The sequence below is a fragment of the Labrus bergylta genome, chromosome 10 (genome assembly GCF_963930695.1).
Source record: "Labrus bergylta chromosome 10, fLabBer1.1, whole genome shotgun sequence".
Lineage (NCBI taxonomy): Eukaryota > Metazoa > Chordata > Actinopteri > Labriformes > Labridae > Labrus > Labrus bergylta.
Genome location: NC_089204.1, coordinates 15,591,338 through 15,608,266, shown reverse-complemented (window position 1 = coordinate 15,608,266; position 16,929 = coordinate 15,591,338). Strand labels below are relative to the sequence as shown.

General features: G+C 39.3%; 2 protein-coding genes across 4 annotated transcripts in view; one reads left to right on the top strand and one right to left on the bottom strand.

Annotated features, from left to right (window-relative positions):
* Nucleotides 1-728: 728 nt before the first annotated feature.
* Nucleotides 729-6,364, bottom strand: mdh1ab (malate dehydrogenase 1Ab, NAD (soluble)). Its single transcript, XM_020639071.3, has 9 exons — nucleotides 6,327-6,364; nucleotides 5,685-5,783; nucleotides 5,095-5,191; nucleotides 3,391-3,566; nucleotides 2,854-2,976; nucleotides 2,571-2,747; nucleotides 1,966-2,079; nucleotides 1,772-1,861; nucleotides 729-1,567 (listed from the first exon to the last, which is right to left on the bottom strand). Exons 1-9 carry the CDS (start codon nucleotides 6,327-6,329, stop codon nucleotides 1,445-1,447), a joined length of 1,002 nt encoding a protein of 333 aa, XP_020494727.1. The 5' UTR covers nucleotides 6,330-6,364; the 3' UTR covers nucleotides 729-1,444.
* A 239-nt stretch (nucleotides 6,365-6,603) lies between these two features.
* wdpcp (WD repeat containing planar cell polarity effector) overlaps nucleotides 6,604-16,929 on the top strand; it is a 75,625-nt gene continuing 65,299 nt past the window's right edge. For all 3 annotated transcript variants that reach the window (XM_065959695.1, XM_065959696.1, XM_065959694.1), the window contains exon 1: nucleotides 6,604-7,068. In XM_065959695.1, the coding sequence (XP_065815767.1) occupies nucleotides 7,066-7,068 (3 nt within the window). In that variant the 5' untranslated portion in view covers nucleotides 6,604-7,065. The remainder of the gene's footprint in view (nucleotides 7,069-16,929) is intronic.

Here is a 16,929-nt window from a genome sequence, read left to right as displayed (position 1 = left end):
TGTTGTTGTTACCATATCCCTATATTTTAGTGATTGTCTTCAAATAATGACACACTGTGAATTTAACAAATTACAAATGTTACATAATCGTACCTCATGCTTCTGCGAGGGGGAAAAAAAAGGCTAGTCCGCCCCCGTCTGGTGGACCTGTGACATTGCACTGTTCTTCAGATTAAACTATATTTATGATGTACTAAAGTTTAAATCGCTTAGAGAATATTGGGTTTGTTAAAATGATTGGCATGATGCATTGAAGTAGGACTTCCTCCAGAATTATGTAAAGTAATTTATATAATAACACACACACACTTAAACACATTACAGTGTGTTTCCAACTAGTTGTAATTTGTATCTTATTGTGATGCACAGTATTTTGGTACTAGAAGAATATTGGTCTTCTTTCCCATTCACCTTCCAACCTCCATTCTTCAAGATCCCAAAAAAAGAAACAGTTTTGTTTTTCTAACAAATTATTCTCATCTCTTATTTTTCATTTTCTATACTGCATTGGTTGTTAAAATGATTGAAGTGCAGTCTAACACATATTTTCCAAAAATATCTTCTATTCCTGCAGCACAAAAATAACACTGATTTAAAAAAAAAAAAAAGAGTTAATAACTCACTTGTTTATTTTATTGTACTGCGACGATGCCCATACAAAATGGGGAATACACTTACAAAAGAAATTTAGAAAAAGAAACACACCAAATAATACCACAACTACATCGTTTTTTTAAATTCAGCTTTTAAAGTTATTTATTTCAGAGTTAGAGAACTTAATGTACCACTGACTATATGTAACAACCATCCATGTTTCACTTACCCCCAGAGAAAAATAATTGCAAATAAGCTGGTTACAGAGTTGGTGGACTTTCAGGATATACTGTAAAAACAAGGTGGAGATATACTAATGCATTATAGTTTACAGCAGACCTTATGGCTACTGGAGAAGGAGAATAATGGTTTGCAGTAAATTATGGTCTAAGTTAACCTGGTAAAAATTTAATTTCACTTCTTGAGAGACAGTGCGAATCAAAGAAAGTAAAAGGTTTGTAGTGCAAATGGCTTTGACAGTACAAAGACATCTACTGAGACTGTAAAGGGGACACTTTCAGAGTTTTTCTTTAACTGGCCTTATTTGTGTTTTACTCTCAACAATCTTATACGTTTCAGAAAAATTTGGAAAAGAAAACCCAAACTAGCCAATCATGGTCACTGTTTGGAATCTTAGCTGCTTCAAATTTTAGTGCAGAAGCTTATTTCTATGCTCTGCCTTCCAACGCAAAAGTATAAATCCATCTTTACACCTATATACACTGACTCAATCTCTCTCTCACACACACACACAGTGTAATGCAGGGGATGGTGGAGTGCTTTCTCACAGGCGTGAGTCTGGAGTTTTGGGGCAGTTTGAGTGCTGGTTGGGTGGCCTTGAAGGTTCTAGTCATACTCCCAGGAATTCCACTGCCATGTCTCTCTCCTCTATCAGTTCTGCTGCGGTGGCGTCCATCTTCGACTGGGAAAAGGGGTTAATGTCCAGGCCATCTACAATCTTCCAGGTCTTGTCCTAAGAAAACAGCACACTTTCATAAGCATTGATTTTTGTAACATATACTAACAGACCTTAACTAATACATTTCCACTGACGATGGTCTACCATTTCAAAAAACTGAAAGTGTTTCTCACTCTGAGGAGACACAGCGTAGTTCATTGCTGTTTATTATTGTCAGTTTGTTAGATAAAAAAAAAAAAAAAAGGTGATGGATCTCACCTTTATCTGGACAGGGAATGAGTAGATGAGGTCGTCTGGGACTCCATAGCAGTTTCCATGTGAGTAAACACCCATGGAGATGAACTCACCCTAAAAAAAACAATACAAGATATTAAATGTAATAGAAACTCCTGAGCATCATGTGGCATTAACAGACATTATAACTTCAGTCTAAAAGAAAATATGGTATTTACTTCAGGAGTGCCGGTCCAGATGTCTCTCATGTGGTCACAGATGGCCTTGGCAGCAGACATGGCACTGGACAGCTTCCTGGCCTTTATGACGGCAGCTCCTCTCTGCTGCACTGTCTGAAAAACGGAAATGTGGCAGTCAATGGGAATGTGAGCAGAAGCAGCACACGTGAAGTGGTTATCCTGTGTAATGGAGCTGTGCTTTGGTGTCTTCTGTGAAGGATTTAAGACAATGGCTGAAATATCGGCAGCTGTTATCTCAAAGGATGTTTGTCAATGGTGCTAAAACAAATCAAAAACATCTGAATATCCATATTTGACATAATGTAAAGTCTGATTCCACTGCTTACTGTTCATTATAAAAGGCCTGATGTATTTTTAAATTAAGTTGATTCTATTGCCTAACACATCTCCTACTTTTCATCTTAGGAAATCTACCAACAATTTTCTATAGGTTGCAAAATATATCAACGTGTTTATTTCCTATACCTCAGCAGACCAGGTAAGTATAGTTTGCATTGCGTACATTTTTGAAAACTTGCCACAGGAACCTTGTACCAATGCAAAGTGTAACACAGTCCAGTGGATTTAACACGTTTTAAACTCACAGCAATGAAGTCTCCTTTAAGCCAGGCATCATCCTTGACAGCATCAAAGCACGCCAGCTCGCTACCAGACATGTTGACCAAGCAGTGGTGCACGTCTGGGTACTGGGTGGACGAGTGGTTGCCCCAGATGATTACATTCTTAACATGGGTGGCAGGAACTCCACAGCGCATTGCCACCTAAAGGGGTGGGGTTTAAAGGAGCAACAAAGAATTTAGATTTCACGGTTGGCTCGTACAAAGAACAGACAATTTGGCTGCAAAAGAATCGTAGGAAAATTTGAACCTGAGAGCGAGCCCTGTTGTGGTCCAAACGGGTGAGGCAGGAAAAGTTCTCCTTTGGGATGGAGGGAGCAGACTTGGCTGCAATCAGACAGTTGGTGTTTGCTGGGTTTCCCACAACCAGGACCTGAAAACACACGATCACATTTTAAAAATAGAACCACTGTTGCTCTGCTGTTTTAAATAATGTTAATAACCTATTATCAAAACATCCTAATAACAGAGAAGAGACTGTGCTATGAAGTTAACTGGAATGGATTTTCTCTTATTTGAAAACAGGCTGAAAAAGTCTGAACATTAGAGAAGAAACTTGTAACTTTGCATGATGTCCTGCAAAGTTACATCACGGCTCTGAAGAATGGGAATCAACCCAGCACAAGCACAGGAGCAACTGGTTAACATTTTTACAACCTGGAAACAATGTCACAGCCGTTACTTCCCCAGAAGCAAAATACTTTGTCAACACATATAGGAAAGAAAGGGATTGGGTGCCACAGTACATCAGCATGTCACTGCATGTCAACAAGTCCTGTGTAATTACCTTTACAGTTTTCTTGGCGTACTTCTCCAGGGCCGCTCCCTGGCTCTTGAAGATAGACACATTTGCTTTAAGCAGGTCTTTCCTCTCCATGCCCTCCCTCCTAGGCATAGAGCCCACCAAGATGGCTGCATCCAGGCCCTGGAAGGCCACCTGCTCCTGGTCAGTGGGGACAATTTCTGTGGAAAGTTCAAATTAATTTAATACAGGTGCTGGCTCAGCATTTCTATACACTATAATATGTTGTTTCATGACATTTTTATTCTGAAAGAGCGCTTTCCCAAATCGTAACAAACTCCCAGGCTCCATACCAAACAAGGATAACACTTGACTCACAAGTACTCAGTTTTGGTTTCGAGTCAATAAATATACCAACTTTTCTCTGAATTTAAGAAGATAGCACACTAATATAAAAATGTAACATGGATAACATTTTACAAGCCTTTAACTTGTTTCTTTTTGGGTAGATTCCTACTTGGAACATAGAAGGTACTGTATGTTCAATTATCAGTATGTGATAAAAGTTGAGTCAACGACAAACTTGGCCGTACACTCCCTTAAAGTATACAGAACACAAATACTAATGCTTCATTTGCGTCTTTCCACATGACAACTGGAAATCAAACTTCATGTGTGTGACTAGTGTTGTACTATACAACTGGCCCATCTCAGTGCATGAAGAGTTGTCTTTGCAGCACAGTTGGTTAATACAGGGGCCTCTCACAGCCTCTATCCAAACAAAGCAAAGGACAGCATCAATTCAAAGGAAAAATTCCAGGTCACAATGGAGGTGGCACAAATGGCGCCTCACGACTGAGGTCATGACAGGGGTTACTATGATGACACCCAAAATCCTGATGGACATTACTGCCCACATTTGTCAAGTGTCCCAGAGAAGGAAAAAATGTGTACGCATTTTCTGATAATTAGAGAAGCTGCGTAGGGGTTAGCAGCTCCAAACACAGTGAATTATATTCGCAAGTATACTAAATATTTGATGAAAGATTTAAAACAATCATATGGTTCATTTTGTCAGCGATAGCATGTTAGCAGCAAAACAGCATGTGGGCTGAAGAAAGAAGATCTGACACGTTAACCTAAATACAAAACTAGAAGATATGGTAACAGTGACTATTTGTGGGTATATCATCAATAATTGTAAATCCATGTTGTTATGCATCTATAATCCTTAATGTTTTGTCTCTCTTTTTTCTGCCACTCCAATGACCTTGAGAGAAGGCAGAGAGCTTAAATCTATGCGGAAGCGTCTATTCTATGCAAGCATTCTGCCGTGATGACGCAACATGCTTAGAGAACAGAGCTATGTATACAAGGGGTGGTAATGATAGAACCGCTCATAATGTTACTATCACTACTGGTCAAAGTAAGATTGATATATTGTGTTTTACATTTAAAACATATCAACAAATTTGAGAGTATCAAAACCAAGAAAATAATCTACAATACATTATTATTCCAACCAGACAGGAAATTAAAACCTTTAAAAAAGCACAATATATTCTTCATTTTAATATAAAATGATACACTGTTTCAAGAATTAGTTTGACAGCGTGTGTACACCCGCCTTTAAAAAAAAAAACAGCAACATGTAAAGATAAGCTTTCATTAAAATAGACAAAAAATATATAAAATGTAGATAGTAAAATTTTACAGTGTCAGTTGTTTTTTCCATCTTAACATGGCTACCTCTTAGAAGTGGGAGGGCACAGTCCTGAAGCTCCATGACAACTCCTTCGAGAACGGGCAACATGGGTGTGATGTCCAAGAGGAGCAAGATGACGGGCTGGAGCAAGGAGTTGGGGGAAAGTAAGCATGAATGGTATGAGATGAATTAAACACAGTGAACTCAAATGAAATGCACTTAAATAAATGATTCCCATGTAAAATGAGATGACAGTCAGAGCACGGGTAGGGAGCTGTCTCTCGAAATATGTGTGACGGCCTAAGCCATGTGGCTCTCTGCCTGTGCCAAATGGATCAAGTGGTTTTTAAGTTGACCTAAGACTCTTGGCACTGGATTTGTTTCACTAACTTCAAGGACAATCCTGTCTCACCCAAAGGCACATGAACAAGCAAGTGCAATTTGATCGTTTTCCACAGGGGTGCAATATCTATTCAATGTCACCCTCAGACATGAACTGGAAAACTTGTGACATCCACAGCTGTTCATTTGGGGGCTGTCAGGATCCAACTAACAGCCTGCCGTGATGTGGCCCTTACACAGCCTAGTGAGATAAGGGGAATTGAGCGTGTTACGCAAGCAAGCCCTTCTTTACCTGATCTTTGCCGAAGACATCTCCCTTGGCAATGCTGAACAACAGAGAATAGGCAATCTGCCCAGCAGCGCCGGTCACCAGAACTCTAATAGGCTCAGCCTGTAAGACACAAAGCAAAGAACACTGTTGTTAGTACTATTGGCATTGATTTCACTAAGTGGACAAGTATGAGAGTGACAGTTTGATTGTAAATCGCACGTGGACTAGTTGTTGACTATTCTTGTCATCGGGATTTACTAAGGCAGGGGGTCAGTTCAAAAATAGACTGTGCTTCTTCCACAGAGGACTCACTGTTGCATAACAAAACCAGCATATAGTCTATATAGGTTATCAAGTGCATCGCCATCTTTATCATTCACTCCACAGCATTCATTGCAAAAGCACTGTACTAATATTACATGAAGACGAGCTCATTTATACAACAAAATGATATATAGAAGTCCTAAGAGGTAGGTTACGTAATGCACCAAGGTAGTTCCACTGCAGTTCAAATATTGTAGCCCAGCGTACTTTACGGACCTAAGCGAAACTTTAAGACTATTATGTTGAATACATCCAAATAGTCACGGCCTATTCACTACGTAAAAATGCATTACTAAAAAAAAAAAAGGAGTAACCGATATTCATGCTGCCTTTACTCACCATGTTCACTCGACAGCTTGCTGTACTCACTCTCCCACTTGTCGATCCACCCGGAGGTCACTCCTATTTAAGCGCTCAGTTCATCACGACACTTGTAGCGGCCTGACGGCATAGTGAAGGTCCAGGTATTTGTAGTTTTTAGGGTGAACGCAGTCGATAGTTATTGATAATCACCAATAGCCTCAGTATTTACCTGCATTCTTACAAAGTATACCACTATTAAAAATGTCAGGCGGTTGCATGACATGCAGCTACCGTATCGCTTATAAGTTAGCTCGTTAGCATAGCAACCCCAGTCTTTGAATTGCCGCTTGCTGTTGCTTAGCGACCTATGTAGTCCATGGTACCGCAGCAGTAAGGCGCTAGCAGCTCGCAAGAACAGTACTGTTTGTTGGTTAAGTTAGCTTAGCTTTAGGAAGAAGGTGACAACAGCAACAAGAGTGAGAAGTTGAACCGAACAACAAGTTATTCGTGTGAGATGAAGCGGGATAAATGTTAATGTTTATAGTGAAAAGCAGGTGTTAAGTTTGGTTAATATGCTATCCATCCCGAATGAGTAGCTGCTGGTCTTCACGTATCATCACATTGTAACCAGAAGTTGTGTAGCCTCCTAAAGCTGCATCCTTGCAGTGAAAAGCATTTAGTTTAGTTTCATTACGTTCGCTAAGTTTTAAAACCACCGAGGGCTAGGAGGCTGGAAGAGACCACGGAAGGTAAAGCTTTCATCACTGAAGTTTTCATGGTAAGTTAGAAATCTGTCTCATCCTTTCATATGCATGGCAACGAATATCAGTGCACTCAGTTCCCCATAAATCTTAGGAATCATTACAATCAGTAGCCTGCATATCATTATCTGCATAGCTTTGTTAAGTAGTCGACTTCCATTATGTCTTCATTGTTCCCTTGCTTTGCAATGTGCTCTAAGTGTGGACATGGTCGCAGGGTAAAACTAACACAACAACAAATTATTTAAATTATCTTAGTTTTTTATTTAAGTCAGTCTCCTTATCTTTGGTTCTTCATAAAGAATGTCTCTCTACTCTCTTGTTCTTTCTAGGAGCCTTAGGTGAGCATGGTTATAAATATTTTATGACTCATTACAGCCTCATTACAAGACTTGGACAAAACGCAGAGGAGATAGCGTTACACCTGGCTGGCATCAGACTGGTCTCACTGTGGTAGCTTGGCCTGGAATTACAGTATATGACATAAAAAGATCCTTCTGAGGTGTTGACGTTTGTGGAATCATCCTCAATTGTGTTTTATGATTCAGTTTTTGGATTTTTGTATTGCTGTGAAGTTAAGCTGTTTGGGGTTATACTTAGCAAGGCTGTGGTCAGATGTACAAATGACAACATATTAATTGCATTCAGAAGCACAAGACAAGTTGTTTTGGAAGATATTCTAAGTGATTTAACACAAGATTATCGTTGTTTTAAGAAGCCAGATGATAGAGTTTACTAATTGTTTTTAACACGGCTTGTTATTCTGACCTTTGGCTGGCTTTCAGATCAGAGGTGAAACATCTTCAAGAACTTTTAACCAAGTCCAGTTGCCTTTTGGATTAAACTTTTGAATGTATTTATCAGCTCGCTGCTCTTGTAGCACGTTCTGTTGCAGTAAAAAGAACACTTAAGGTCCTTATGTACAAACACCTAAGGTCCTATAAGGTCCTTAGGTGTGGCTTTTTCAAGGGGGAATTGCGTACATTTTTAGGGTCAGACCTTCTCCAGTGAATCAAAATCAGTCAGTCAAAAACACAAATTAAATTCCTACCTTCTTCATCCCTGTGGTTTTAGTTTTGGTATTAGAGAAGAAGCATTATTGGATTCGTTAAAAGTACTCAAGGGCTATTTCTCAGGTAATTTTTTGGTGGTACCATGTGAAAAATACATTTCTCACATCATGATAAAATTAACTTTTGTCTAATAGTCCCTTGTAGTGTCTCTCACACTAAAGGAACAAAATGAAAGTGGGCAACGAATCTTCCAACACATCCAAAACAGTTTGTGCTCTTGTGCCTCCCCCTGCAGGTAACATTGAGTGACATGGACTCATGAGCTCCTCTCAAAAGCTCTGTGTGTGAAAGTCTCTATATATTTTTGAGAGCTGTTTGAAGCAGCTGCCAAGGCCTGGCAGTCTTTCTCTCAGCTCCTGTTACATTTAGACCTATGTGTGGTGTCTGCTTGTGTCTGTCATAGGTATCTGTGTGGGTCAAACCGGTGTTCAAAGCTATCTTTTGGCTGGTGTTGTACTGTATGTTCACACTGTAGCTATATTTTATTTAACAAAAAAATTGATATAGTCGGTGATCTAGTTTATTTTTTTAACTCTCCCTCATTATTGATAGGGTGAAACTTTTTACCCCTTGCACAAAGAGGTCGGTAAGGTTGACATCCTATTAAAATTGTTGTTGATAATCTGCATTTAGCCTATTAAGTGGTATATAAGTTCAGCTTTAGTGGTATGAGGGGATTTTGTATGTGGATCTTTCTTCAAGCCACTAAGTGACATTGTCATCATGCTTGCAAATTGCCTAGTAGCAGAGAGTTTTTATCATCCTACTATTTTGGTACAACAATATGCTCCATCAACCCTATTGATATCAGCAAAAGGCACCTGTTTGCAGAGAAAGAAAACTGTTTAAAGAGCAAACCCATTGTTTACTACTTGCCCAGCACCCACAGTCAGGCAGCTGCAGTAGCTAGCATATCTTAGCATCTTAGCAGTTCAGTTAGCTATCAAGAAATTTGGTGTGCAGTATCCCTCAGAGGTTGGTAGGGACAGAAGAGAGACAAGTCAGGTGACCAGAAACAATATTTAAAAAAAAATATGTTAATGTTGCTCTTTATCTGCTGGATGTGTAGGGAACTCCTTGCGAATCATTTGTCAATATTAAATATGATATATTCTGTCAAACTCTCAGACTGCTCAGTTGAGGAGTTAAAAGAAATGTCCACTTTATGTCATTAAAAATGTCACTTTTTTAACGTCCCTTTCGGCTGTTTTCATTTCATTTTCCATTAGAAAAGTTCCTTTTTTCTGTGGTTAAGTTAATGTTGTAATCTTTGATCTGCCAGAAGGTCCTTACTTTATTTAAAAAAAGTAGGGTTGAATTCAAACATAACGTACAAAAGTAATGTACTCTCAACTTGAGACAGATTAATCCCACAATGTGAAATTACTTTTACACTCTGTTACTGAGACAAGTTACTCAAACATAGGCTGAAATACAGGATCCTATGGACATGCACTAATGGAGAGATGTCAGAGTGAGAGGTTGCACCTGAAAGAGCACCCAAGGAGTTGGAGGTTCGGTGCCTTGCTCAATGGCACCTCGGCAGTGTTTCGGAGGTGACCTGGCACCTCTCCAGCTACCAGACCAAATGCTATGAAGTTAGGAGTTTGTAGATACTGGGATTTGGATAGATAGAGCAGGTCCTAACCACAGAGCCCTTCATATAACAGAAGCCTAAAAAAAAAAAAAAAAAAAAAAAAAAAGAAAAGCACCTGCTGGAGAGTAAGCCTTTAGCCCTATCGGGGGTCCTATGTGAGTTTTCCTACATGCTTAAAAGGAGAGTCATTGCAATCTGCTACTTTAACACTAGTTGTCACTAACTCACAAACACTGTACTTTTGAGTATACAAAATGTGATAACAACAAGGTACTTTATCAAGGAATAGTGTATGTGCAAAACAAAATATATCGTAATATTGTTTTGTTTTGTGTTGATTATGTTTTATGTTCTCCATGTCTAAACTTCAGTGCCATTTTTAAAGTTATGAACACGTTTTATTTTAAAATACTTAACTCTTTAATGTGGGAACCCTTCTCAAGAGGCCAGCTTGTAGAGGGGCCAAAGTTTTCTGTTAGAAAATAAATGCAATTGCAATTGTCAGAGTTGAGATCTCAGGATTAGAACATCTATGAGTGGAAGAGGATAAATTGCACCCTGTGACGTTAAGGTACATTTTTCTGAATGCAATTGAATGCATTTGATTATTTTGTACTTTTTGTGATGTAGAGAACCAGTTATTATTATTCTAATTATAGCTGAAATGATATCCCAAAACATATCAGCCTCTGAATCGGGGTACAGTATGTATAGCCTGCAATACCGACCCTTAGCTTTTATTTCATTGGTACTGATGGTGGTCTTGCTGTTGTTGGTTTATTGTAGTTGTTTTTACGATTCTTTCTTGCTGCTAGCTTGCTACAATAAACCATGATACATAACTAAATCATCTCTAAACTTGTTTAACTTTACTTCAGTGCACAGAGGTCCTGTGTAAACAGAACATACAAGTCAGACTTTGATTTGTCTTTTTTGGACTTAAGGATAAAAACAGTTCCCCTCATATTTCTTTTCATTTGTGCTTTGCAACAATATAATACTCCTGAAATGGAACTGAATATCATAATATTATCATTCATCTTTTTTTGTATAGAGTGAGTCATGCATTTGTATATACTCGGTCTGCATTTCATCATGTGACAAATCCAGCTGAGGGAAATGGGCGATTCAGGGCATTTTGATTCTCTTTAATTTTTTCAACATACAGCTGCATTGATGTGTCCCATGATGGGAAGGGCATGTCAGATTTTTGAGAACCCAATTTATTTATTTTTTTGTCTCGTTATTGTTACCCACTTACATCAGGCCTAAAGCATCAAGGTTTCCTTCTTCAAAACATACATTTGAAGATGTTTTATACAGTTACCTTGGAGTTCAGTTGAAAACAAAGATGTGACTGTTGGAAAGATCAGCATCAATTCTTGATTCAAACATTTATGCACTAGAGAAAAACAGTATGTCTGAGATTAGTGTAGTTTACCTTCTGTGTCCATACAAAGAAAAGCTGAAAATGTAATGCTTTCCTATATCACGAGCCGGTGGCCCATCAGCCCCTCTGATGTAGGGATCTATTAACAAGTCAAACGATATTTGCCAGTGGGCCTAACAACTGTCTGCGGAAAATCCCTCTTGTACTGCTTGTATTTGAAGTATAAATTAGCCTGTCAGTGTGCTTGGCTTTTGCGCAGTCATAAATGTGTGTAACCATCACAATTCTCTAAAATTTCCCTACATTTTTAATAAAAACAACTCTTGACAATGATGGCTTTCACATAAGCAGCATATGTGAAATAGTCTGCCGCTGCTTTAACTGATATTTGACAAGGAAGATTCCTATGTTTATTTTCTTCTCTGGCAGTTTCCTTAGTCAGGTTGACATGAGGGGATTAAGCATACCTTGACTTTGAAAGAAGGAAATCAGAATGAAACCAAAAACACAGCAGCAGCACACATGATAATATCTGGTGCCAGTTTGCCATGCTGGCCTGATCCTGTGTGTGTGTGCTGTAAAAACATTCCGCATTGTGGTTTTTAAGTCCCACCCATCGGCCGAACTTGGAGCCCCACAGAATCCATGGAAGTGGGCAAAGTTTACATATGCTCATCTCTAAGCTAAACACACAAGCTTATCACGACGCATACACAATACACATACTTACACGTGTGGTGTTAACATACTAAAAGTTCAGCAATGTCTGGATATCACACATACACACACATACACTGTTACACATCTCTCTCTGCACAGTGTCTGCCTCCTCTGCTGACCCATCTTTCACTCCTTTGTCCGATCCATCTCCTCCTCCTCTTTTGTTCCCTCGATATTTCACCTCCCTCATCTTCACCCTCTCTGTCCTCCTACTTTATCTCTCCCTATTCTGCTCCTCCACTTGTCCTCGCAGAGTGCACCTGAGTGACCCTGTTACGTTGGCAGCTCGGAGGCAGATAGCCGGCACATCCACCGACCTCATCATCGCCCTCTTATCTGCCTTCCTAGACCAAATAGCCCTCACAGTGTAACAGCAGACACGGGGAGATAGCAGGCTGCATTCACACAAGCTCGCACACCCACATAAATACATAAACAGCCATCACAAACTCAGAAGACAATTGCACCATCTCTTCCTCTATCACCAATCATATTCAAGTTCTGTATCCCTGTGCCATCACCCTGTTTACTTTGTGGCATACCTGTGTCTGTGTGCTGTCATGTCCTGTCTTAGATTAGTTGATGGAGGTTTAGATCAGATGGAGATGATTTTCTGTCCCCTTTTGCCCATGTGGCCCTGTCCTTTCGTTTACTATTACTTGCAGTTACCATAATTGAACAATAGGTGTCAGTATATGGCTATAGTTTACCACACTTGACTGTTTCTTTATTTAGTGCTTGGAGATTGGTGATGATTGATTAGCTGTGAAGACTCTTCAAAAACACTTGTTGCTGAAGCAGTCACCTTTTCTTTTTTTTTTAACTGGATCTAACCATTTGGTAAACTTTTGGTTAAGCGTATACAATAGTGGCCTCGGGTAGGCTGAATCCATTTCTCTACACTGTTAAATTGTCAAAAATATGAATAACCTATTTCCTTTGATATAGGTACAATTTAGAGCTAACAATGAATTTGTTGGTTTATACAATGTCAAAAATGTTGCAACATCAGCGTCTTTTTCCAAGGCTTCAGAATACATCCTCAAATATCTAATTTCACTCACTTACTACAAATGTTCGGTTTTCCTGAGGGATAAAAAACAAATATTCCATTTAGGAACTGAAATCAGTGAAATAAAACCAGCGAAACTTCACAATTAAGAATCTAAAGTCAGGGGCGCTGGTAAGCTATTGATTAGTTTGCACGCCCCATGTACAGAGACTGTCGTCCTCGAGGTGGACGGCCAGGGTCCGAATATGACCTGTGTCTCCTTTCCCACATATCCTTCCACACTCTCTCCCTGATTTCCAACTATTTCCACAGTCCCTTTTCTCTGAAGAAGGCAACCCCCCTCCCCCAATTTTGACCTTTTTTATTTCTAAATTACTCAAAATGATTTATCTTTTATCATAATAGTTGTCAATTTATTAATAGTTTACTATTCTAACATAATGACTTAGCAGAAATCTTACCAAAGGATCGATTGGCAACATGAAATTATGTGTCTGAAGATTTTCAAGTAAAGTCAGCCAGTTTGTTGCAACAATCTTACTTGTCTATAGTGATGTCTCCTTTTTTAAGGTTTTTCTAAAATGCTTAACATGAATGCAGTCAAGGTGAGGAAAGTTCACTGAAGAAAATTTGCAGCTTGCTTTGAAGAGGTTTATCAATCTTTGAGCACATTATTAATGCAGATTATGTGAGAATGTGAGTGTTGTCATTCACAGAAGGAGCCTAATCTACCTTGAATTGTCATCATGTCATGTGGAAATACACCGAATACACAGAATTTTGGTCCATAGCTGACCCACTACTGTAAATATCTCTGTATTTATTTCTTACTAGTTATTATAATAATAAAAAATCCCACTCATCACTGAAATAATTAAATTCCCTAAATATTTCCATATTCTTACTATATAAACATAGTGTTTCAAGATCATTTTTGTTGATAATTGGCAAAGTTCATGTAATATAAATAACCTTTTTTTAAACTGGGATTTTTTGAAAGTTCTCGCTTGTCCCTTTAGGCCCTTTAGGAAACATCCCTGCACAGTTGACAAGTCAAGTATCCACCTTGTGACATCAAATATTTTCATTTTTTTCCGCTCCCTTTAGCTGTTTTCATTTAGTTCTTGACTAGTAATGAGTTCCTTTTTCAATGGTTAAGTAAATGTTGTAACATTGAATCTGCGGATGTTCCTTATTTTATTTCAAAATAAAAGCAGGTTTGTATTCAAACAAGATGTAGAAGTACCCTTAGCTTAAGCAAGTACAACTCAAAATAAATGCCAAGCAAAACTGTTTAGATGCAATTAACTACCCAAATCCAGCGATTAATCTCGATTAAAAATGTTTTAAGTTGCTGTGGTTCTTTTATAAAACAGGGCCTGGGGGCTTAAATATGTTTCCATCTTCCTTGATGTTACATCTTTCTCTGTGAGTTTCTCTCTCACTGATTGTCTGTGATTGAAACCTGAGGACTTTGTTTCTAGCCAGGTATTTGCTTGCTGTGGGAAAAAAACAGCAACCAAGCAAGCCCACAAAAGAAATAGAAGTATAGAAAAAGAAATCTCTGCAAACACACCTACTAACTTCTTCGCACTGATGCAGAACTATTCAATTAAATCTTTAATATTTACATACACACACCGAGCCACCTTCAGAGGTATTTTCCCCTTATAAGCGAGCCTCAACTACACTCTGCCACCTTCTCTCTCTCTCTCTCTCTCTCTCTCTTCTTCCCCGAGGTGTTTGCATAAGGAAATGGTCCGTGAAATTTGTTTGATGGAATCAAACTCCATATTAAGACAAATACACATTTCATAGCAGTTGATGGACTGATTGATGGGGCTGTGTCTTCATTTCCTCTATGCGTCAGCGCCAAAGATCTTTATCAGAAACAGTAATATGAAGGATCATGGCTCGGCATGTTTTAGGGAGGGGATGAGTTGTGCTCTGTGTTCTGACTTTGAATAAATCTTGGTTTGAGTATGTGTAAATGTGAGTGTTTTGTGTACTTCTACAGCAGTTGTTTTCTTCATAGTGGACACAAGGGGGAACCAAACTGCCACATGCTGATGTCCTAACTGAAAGGCCCCTCTACTGTAACACACTTTTTCAGAACTCACTGAAGGATAACAAAAAATGCAACTGCAACACGCTTTCTGGATCCACTGCCAGTTGATGTGGCAGCAAATGCACATAAGAGAGGACGGAAGGTAGTTAATTTTTAAAAAATCAATACAATTGTTGTTTAAGCATAACAAGGCTGGCTGGCAAACCCTCCCTGACCCACTCCACCTTGCCTGCTCGAACCACCTCATTCATACCTCAAAACCCAAATCCCTCCAACTGGACCAGTGACGGCAACTCGCTGCCGACACTGGCGGTCACACCCCTCTGCACAGCAATAATGGGCCGCCACACAATTGGGGGGGCCACATAAACGACAGCATTCCTGGTCCTTCCAAGAGGCCGGTTGCCTTCATATTGCCTGCAGGTTACCAGCAGCACTGCTCGTCCCTGTTTGTCTGCACTCACTAAAAGGAAAGAATGTTTTCCCCCACAACATGGCTGTGTGGGGATTAAGACCCATTCTGAGTTGCCCCGGGTCGTGCAGCAGATGTTAGCCAGGATAGAGCTTGTTGCCGTGCCGACAGTGAGCCGGCGGGATCGGCCCGCCCAGATGACTTTAAGCCTATGTACATGTATAAGAGAGGGGGGGGAGCCAGTGAAGAGGGTGTCACACATGAAAAGAACAGTGGTTGAAAATTTGCCTCAGTGGTCACAAACTAATTCATCCACACGTTTTCTCATCGTCATCACACACAGACACGCAGACATGGAAAGCTTTTCATCTTTGGCCTCATGTTGGTCTGTGTTGACTGTTTTAACATGGTGAGAATGTGACTTCAGGACAGACTTGCTAAGGTCCAGACCCTTTAATATCTCCTCAAAGGCTGTACAGTACAACTTAAATATCTATAATACATTCTTATTAGCCTGTTTTCTACTGTCTGTACAGTAAGGTGTGACTTTAACAATATAGACATGCAACCTTTAAACCAACAGTCCCACATCATCTGTCACGACTCTGACCCCACAAGCTGGAATTTTAATGTGATGTGTTGTTTTAACTGCTAAGCTCTCAAGTGCTTGTCAAACAGGGCCTCTAATGACGATTGTTAAATGCTTGGATTGCCTTACAGTTGGAAGATTCATTCTTTATCCATATGTCACAAGTCTCTTCTTTATTAAGAGTCTTTTGGTTTTCGGGCTGTTAGTTGGATAGAAAAAGGTATTTTAAGTCACTCTGGGTACATACAGTAGGTGTTGACTAAAACTTCTTAAATGTTTTACATTTTTTTGAGTAATTGTTAAAAAACAATCTGCATTGGTTAGATTGAATTTTAAATAGATCTCTATCAAACAGTTATTTGATAGAGACGCTGTTTTGTGTAAGACGCTGTCTTATTTCCTGCAGTCAACTGTAACTATTTTCCTAAAGCACTGTTTGATTTGTAGCGGTTTGGTACTGTTGTATGTTCATTTGATGTGAAAGACGAGACTATTTCCTGACAGACTAGTCTGACTGCAGGGTGAATTTGTTTAACATGGGGCCTAGTAGAGGCCCCTGTGGTACTCAAGACGTAACCAAAAGCTACAATGGAAAGAGGAGACAGTGTATGACAGGACATGACTTGACCTAGCAGTCAAGGTAGAGCCCTGCTATTGTTCTGAATAAACAGCAGAAACCAATGTTTTAGAATTCCCCTTTCTTCTTAGTCTGTGGGTGTGTGGGTGTAGCGTTTGGGTGTCAGGGGATGCCTTGTAGTTGGACTTCCAGTATGACTGTACTGTCCAAGAAAGAGTATTAGATCAAGATTGAGCTGTTTTGCCAGGAGGATAGTCAGATGTTCACAATGTACATGCATTTGTTGCACACATCTATCTTAAAATATCCTTGTCCTAGTTTGCAGTGTCCTCACTGTCATGCTACAGCAGGTGTGTGTTTATTATTATACAAGAGTTCCAACTAAGTAATCTGATTGGACTAGAGGCATTCCATGATATTTTTCAATATCTAGATTAAGG